A 6990-nucleotide genomic window follows, 5' to 3' on the forward strand; every position below is an offset into this window, starting at 1 on the left:
TAATATTCTGTTTTCTTGAAGCTACTTGGTTTATTGTTAACCTGCTTAACTTGCTTAATAACCTACCCAAAGTGGTCAGTTAGTGAATTATTTAATTTGGTTAGTTTAGTAGCTTCAATAAGATCCTAAACGTAACAATTTAAAGTGAGATTAGAAACTGAAGTTATCGCTATTTAACCTAAATTTGTTACTTGTTAGTTAAATTAGGAATGTTGGTCTAGTAAACAAAGTGCCCTAAAAGGAAGGAAAGGAAAAACCCTCCTGAATTTGTATCAAAGAGCTAGCATCCCCAGAATAAATGAAAAATGTTCTAGATAAAAAGAAAAAGGGCAAAAAAAGAAAAAGAAAAAACAATAAAAAAAAAACGGCGTGGATTTAGAAAAACACTTATGGAGCAGATAGAAGCTGCAGCGACATAAACTGAGGTTAAAACATCTGATAAAGGAGGTTTCCTATTAGTTTAACATATAAGTTAAGTTGTTTACCTTATTAATAGAACTTAAATTGGTTTAATAATTTGTTTCAACTTAACCGGTTTAGTTTAATAACCTAATCTCCACATTTAAATGAGTTTAGCTCGCTGTAGTTGAGTCTAACTGATAGTGACCTAGAGAACCCAGATGTCCTTCTGGGTTTTGTAGGTTCTGATGGGTTTTTGTTCTGTCGACCCGTCCAGGACCTGAAGGCCAACGAGTCCCGTCTGAGGGACATCAACAAAGTGGCGTCTGAGCTTGAGTCTGAAGGTCTGATGGCGGAGGAGGCCCCCATGGTCCAGGCTCAGGTGAGCTCCACTTGTCCGCTCCCACCTAGAAAAGCTCCTCCAGGTTCCGTCTGACTTCCTGTTTTGTTCTTTGTGTTTGCAGCAAACAGAGCTGCTTGGATCTGCTCCTGGAAAGGTCCGATTCTTTTCTATTAGTAACATCCTTCCTGATTCCTGAGGAGAGAATCTTCTTTATATAAACTCTTATTTTTTTGTTTTTAACAGGACGACCCTGACTCTAAGAGTGCGTCACCGTGGAAGGTAAGCTGAAGCTCTGGCTCTCTGCCGGGTTCTGGTTCTGTTCGGTTTCACAGCCATCAGTAAAACTGATGCTGTATGATTCTATGATCCCATCTGGGATCGTTCTGACTGATCCCAGACTGGTTGCCATGGTTTCACTGCCTGGTTCCTGACTGCTGTGGTGTTGTTTTGTGTTTCCTGTTTGGTTAACCTTTGACCTCAGACCGTACGGTTGGGTGTCCAAACCACGGCTAACTTTAATACCATCAAGGTAAGACCCGACTGATCCCAAACTCCCATGTCATGCGTCGTCGTCATCAGAAACTCACCCACCTGTCCGTTCCCCATCACCGCCCCACCCTGAACGCACCTTTGTCCTTTTATGGTTCTTCCTGCTCGCTGCAGGAATCCGTTTGTTCTGTTCCCTCCTTGCATCCAGTCCTGTCAGACCCTAACATCCTGCCTGATTGCTTGTCAGTTTTTTAACCTTCAGTTAGCTCCACCCGCTCTGCTGTGTTTAGCTAACGAGGCTTTCAAAAGTATTCACACCCCTTCTGACTCAATTCCGATCAAAAACCAGTGAGATAATGGTCATTAGAAAGTAGAAGGATATCTAATAATCTGGGAGGTGGGGCTTAAATTTGGATCAAGCCCAGTTAAAGAAGTACTTGTGGGAAACATCTTTGGCTACCAGCTCTTTTGGTTGATTTTTTTACTAATTTAATAGGACGGGGAACATCTGAGGACATTGCTTCCTTGTTCTGCTGTAAATTGTTGGTAGGATTAAGATCTGGACTTTGACTAGGCCACTCTAGGACCTGCATGTCTTCCTAGGTCTGCAGATGCTCCATCCAAAAATAAAATGTAAAAATTTGAAGATGATGGAGTTCTATGATCCATCTGATAATTGATCAGATTACCTGGAAGCTATTCAGCAAAAATGCTAATATTTCTATATAAAAATTAATTTAAAAAATATTTAAAAAAATTTAAATGTAAAGTAAAAGGCGTAACTTTTGAAGACAATGGAGTACTATGATCCAGCACTGATAATTGATCAGATTACCTAGAAGCTATTGAGCAAAAATACTAATATTTCAATATAAAAATTAATAAAAAAAATATAAAAAATTAAAAATGTAAAAATAAAAGGCGTAACTTTTGAAGAAGACTGAGTACTGTGATCCAACATTGATTTTGAGTCAAATGATCACCTTACCTAGAAGCTATTCAGCAAAAATGCTAATATTTCTATATAAAAATTAATAAAAAAAATATAAAAAATTAAAAATGTAAAAATAAAAGGCGTAACTTTTGAAGAAGACTGAGTACTGTGATCCAACATTGATTTTGAGTCAAATGATCACCTTACCTAGAAGCTATTCAGCAAAAATGCTAATATTTCTATATAAAAATTAATTTAAAAAATATTTAAAAAAATTTAAATGTAAAGTAAAAGGCGTAACTTTTGAAGAAGACTGAGTACTGTGATCCAACATTGATTTTGAGTCAAATGATCACCTTACCTAGAAGCTATTCAGCAAAAATGCTAATATTTCTATATAAAAATTAATAAAAAAAAAGATTAAAAGTTTAAAATGTAAAAATAAAAGGTGTAACTTTTGAAGATGATGGAGTACTGTGATCCAGCACTGATTTAGAGTCAATTGATCCCATTAGCTGGAAGCTATTGAGCAAATAAGGCAATATTTCTATATAAAAAATAATAAAAAAATTTTTTTTTTACGTTTTTTGTCTATGGTCAGATGATGCATTGAACAGAGCTGAGATATTTTAGAACCTAACCAAACTGACCCAGAACTTCCTTCCTGACCCGTATGGACCAGAAACAGAACACAGATTATCTGAGGTCCCACATTTCTTAGAACAAGTTTATTTGGTCTTAATTTGAGTAGATAAATGTGATGATCTGCCAATGGAAGAAGTATTTGGGTCCTTAAAAGGAGAATGTTGGGTATTATTTTAATACTATTATGGAGTTGAGATTTTAAGAAATACAGACTGAAAGGGGTGTGATTACTTCAGTAAGGCTCTGTGAGTAGAAAACTCTGTCCTGAGTAAAGCGACCCTGTGGACGTTCAGAGCTTTCTAGGATTCGATCTGGATGGTGTTTGATTGTCATCTGTTTGTAGGAGCTGAACAATCGCTGGCGTTCGCTGCAGCAGCTGGCCGAGGATCGCAGCAACATGCTGGGCAGCGCCCATGAGGTGCAGCGCTTCCACAGGTAACGTTTACCTTCCTAATGCCACGCAGAACCTACAGAACGCCGTCCACCAACCAGAGCTGCGCGTCTCCTCCTCTCAGGGACGCCGATGAAACCAAAGAATGGATCGAGGAGAAGAACCAGGCGCTCAACACGGACAACTACGGCCACGATTTGGCCAGCGTTCAGGCGCTGCAGCGCAAACACGAAGGCTTCGAGAGGGACCTGGCAGCTCTGGGCGATAAGGTCCGATCATCGCAGACTGATCGCCGCCAACGCTGCGTTCTGCTGTGCAGACCTTCATGGAGGCTCCTTCTGTCCGACAGGTCAAATCTCTGGGAGAGACGGCCGAGCGCCTGATCCAGTCGCACCCTGAGGCTGTGGACGATATCCAGGAGAAATGCACGGAGCTGAACACGGCCTGGAGCAGCCTGGTGGGGCGAGCCGACCAACGCAAGGAGAAGCTGGGGAACTCCCACGACCTGCAGCGTTTCTTGTCCGACTTCAGGTGAGCGGCTGCACGACACGACTTTATATAGAAATGAATCTGTGTGGCGGTTCGGTTTCTAACCGGTCTCTCCGCTGTCGACAGAACCCTGGTTCCGGTGAGTTTAGTGTTTGACACGTTAACTTCTGTCCTTGCAGGGATCTGATGTCCTGGATCAACGGGATCCGAGGGTTGGTTTCCTCGGAGGAGCTGGCAAAAGACGTGACGGGAGCTGAAGCTCTGTTGGAGCGCCACCAGGTCAGAACTTCCTGTCCTGGTTCTGGATAAACTGCAGATTCAGATGCATCCCATCGTTTTTCTAACTGTCTCTCCGTTTTGTTTTTTTAGGAACACCGGACGGAGATCGACGCTCGCGCCGGAACCTTCCAGGCCTTCGAACAGTTCGGCCAGCAGCTGCTGACCCGAGGTCACTATGCCAGTCCTGAGATCCAGCAGAAGCTGGAGGCTCTGGACCGGGAGCGTGCCGACCTGGAGAAGGCCTGGGTTCAGCGCCGCATGATGCTGGACCAGTGCCTGGAGCTCCAGGTAATCAGTTCTTCTCCGATCTACCCCGTTGGACCAGAAATGGTTTGAACCTTCCTGATGGCGCCTGTTGTCCTTCCACAGCTCTTTAGCAGGGACTGTGAGCAGGCCGAGAACTGGATGGCGGCTCGGGAGGCCTTCCTGGACAGCGATGATAAGGGCGACTCCCTGGACAGCGTGGAGGCTCTCATCAAGAAGCACGAGGACTTTGACAAGGCCATCAACGTTCAGGTCAGTGACCTGCTCAGAGGTCCACTCTAGAGCTCCTCCCAGCCCCAGTTCAGGAGTTTAACCACTTCTGATCCGTTTGCAGGAGGAGAAGATCGCCGCTCTGCAGTCCTTCGCCGAACAGCTGATCGGAGCCGACCATTACGCCAAAACCGACATCTGCCGCCGGCGCAACGAAGTTCTGGAGAGGTGAGGAGCAGCTCCTGCTTCAGGAAACAGCCCATGTGTCCAAACCTCTGGAAGGTTCTGGTTGTTCCTCCTCGTTTACCAAATTTGAGGTCTGGTTGTTTCAACTGGGTCGCCTGACAAAGACTTTCAAAATTTAGTTTACTCTTCAAATTAAAAGTTTAATTGTTCAAATTTTTGTCAAATTAGGTCTGTCATTACTTTCAGAGACTTGAGTGAAGTTGCCCCCCCCACATTCTTCAAATCAGACAAAATTAGTGTCAAACGTTTGTGCAGCAAAAATGTTCTTTTGTGCCACTATCATTTTAAAGATAGAAAGAGATGTTTCTAGAGGTCATCAAAGGTCAACCAGCCCCCCCACCTTCTTCAAATCAGACGAAATGGGTGTAATTTAACTCAGCTCCGTTTGTGCAGCAAAAATGTTCGTTTGTGCCGCTATCATTTTTTTACAGTTTAAAATTATATAATCAAAGGTTAGCAACTTATAATTTATATGAAATTCAGAGTTTCAGAATGAACAAATGTTCACTGACCTTTGATGACCTCTAGAAAAATTTCCTTATATCTTAAAAACGATAGCGGCACAAACGAAAATTTTTGCTGCACAAACGTTTGACACTAATTTTGTCTGATTTGAAGAAGGTGGGGGGGGCAACTTCACTCAAGTCTTCCAGAGCTAAACCTGTAAGAAATATCTGCATTTCAAAATAAAAGCCCACAAATAGTCTTAGAAATAAAAGCCACAATTGTTCACAGATTAGATGATAAGGATCTTGGTGAAGTTTGCTCCAGCTGTTGTTTGGGAACCTGACACGACGGTTCGGGCTCTTTTCCAGGTGGCGCGCGCTGAAGATCCAGATGATCGAGAAGCGTTCCAAGCTGGGAGAGTCCCAGACCCTGCAGCAGTTCAGCCGCGACGTGGACGAGATCGAGGCCTGGATCAGCGAGAAACTCCAGACGGCCTCCGATGAGTCCTACAAGGACCCCACCAACATCCAGGTATGTTTCCCCGCGGTTCTGCTCTCACGGTTCCTAACCAGTCCTCCCTTTGATCCGATCTGAATCCTTCTCTCGCTCTTCCATCCTCTCTAGCTGTCCAAGCTGTTGGTAAGTTCTAGTTGTGTGTCGGCTCACTAACAAGCAGACGGTCCTTCCTGTGTCAACGTTTGGCTTTCTGTGTAGACTTTGTAGATCCGAGTCCATCCCGTTTGTCCTCCATCAGCTGTATTTAGTTTTAATTCAGCGCTCGTTTTTTTTTATGTTTCAAGTTTTGTTTGTTTTAATGAAGATCATTGGTGCTGCTTCCATTTTAATCTTTGGTTTCATGGAGGAGAGTCATCTTTAAAAGTTGCACCAAAGCTTTCAGAACTCATTCAGAACAGTTCTGGTCCAGATGATCCAGATCCACCTCTGTCTGAACTAAAGCTGCACGACATGTTGAATCGATTTTGCTGCCATCGCACAGGATTGGTTGTTTTTGTTTGATGTGATGTTTTTAGTTTCCTGCATGCAGTGAATTTTAAATAATATTAAAGCTTCATTGAGTGAAGTTACTCACAAAATGGATTAGCCAGAAATTTTACTCTATTAAGAGTAGAAATACTTAACCCGTTTTACACTATTGTATTTTTTAATTATACCCAAGTTAAAATATGATTATTTTTTTCAAAAAGTTACTCAAGTAAGTGTTGTTGAGTAAATGTTAGTAGTTACTACCCATCTCTGCTCTCCGCCATGTTAAAAGGTCAAAGTTGACCTCATCTTTTTTTTTTCGATTCATCAATTAATAATCAGATGGCATTTAAACTGCATACTCTGAAAGACATATTTCTGCACATCAGCTGTTTGACTGCTGAGCTCTAACTGCACTTAAATCAGCTTCTTCTTTCTTTTTCTGAAATATTAAACTTCTTAAAATGGGACCAAACTAAGTCCAAATTTCATAAGACATAAATGTAAATGTGAGATTCTATGACAACAAAAATCCTTGAATATTTGCATCGCAGGATGCATTTTTAGATGGTTCTTCTTTTTTTTTGGTCATCTTCTGCTGTTTTTCATATCCTAACCTCACCAGGACATCCATGGCTGGTTTACAGTGACTCATCATTTTGTTTTTGTTTTTTTTGGCCAGCTTTATCTATTAATAAAAAAAAATAAAAAAAAGTACAGTGACTAATCCTGAGTAGAGAAATCAGAATGGTTCCTTTTCGATCTACCAAGTAGAACAAATGAGGAGAAAACAGGGCTAAATGACAGAAAGTAATATTTATATGAATTTTTAGATGCTGTAAAAACATTTTTTTAAAGGATTAAAAGCTT

At 41.7% G+C, this 6990-nt stretch overlaps 1 protein-coding gene across 5 annotated transcripts in view; it reads left to right on the forward strand.

Moving 5' to 3' along the window:
• sptan1 (spectrin alpha, non-erythrocytic 1) overlaps positions 1-6990 on the forward strand; it is a 51697-nt gene that overhangs the window by 31708 nt on the left and 12999 nt on the right. For 2 of the 5 annotated variants that reach the window (XM_015389284.1, XM_015389288.1), the window contains 13 exons: positions 677-781; positions 864-896; positions 986-1021; positions 1224-1271; positions 3154-3245; positions 3326-3470; positions 3551-3732; positions 3870-3969; positions 4060-4257; positions 4339-4485; positions 4568-4671; positions 5505-5667; positions 5761-5775. In XM_015389284.1, coding sequence (XP_015244770.1) covers positions 677-781; positions 864-896; positions 986-1021; positions 1224-1271; positions 3154-3245; positions 3326-3470; positions 3551-3732; positions 3870-3969; positions 4060-4257; positions 4339-4485; positions 4568-4671; positions 5505-5667; positions 5761-5775 — 1368 coding nt within the window. The remainder of the gene's footprint in view (positions 1-676; positions 782-863; positions 897-985; positions 1022-1223; positions 1272-3153; positions 3246-3325; positions 3471-3550; positions 3733-3869; positions 3970-4059; positions 4258-4338; positions 4486-4567; positions 4672-5504; positions 5668-5760; positions 5776-6990) is intronic. The other 3 variants (XM_015389286.1, XM_015389289.1, XM_015389287.1) reach the window with 2 other exon arrangements.

Source organism: Cyprinodon variegatus, unplaced genomic scaffold (assembly GCF_000732505.1).
Source record: "Cyprinodon variegatus isolate N-32 unplaced genomic scaffold, C_variegatus-1.0 Scaffold453, whole genome shotgun sequence".
Classification (NCBI taxonomy): Eukaryota; Metazoa; Chordata; class Actinopteri; order Cyprinodontiformes; family Cyprinodontidae; genus Cyprinodon; species Cyprinodon variegatus.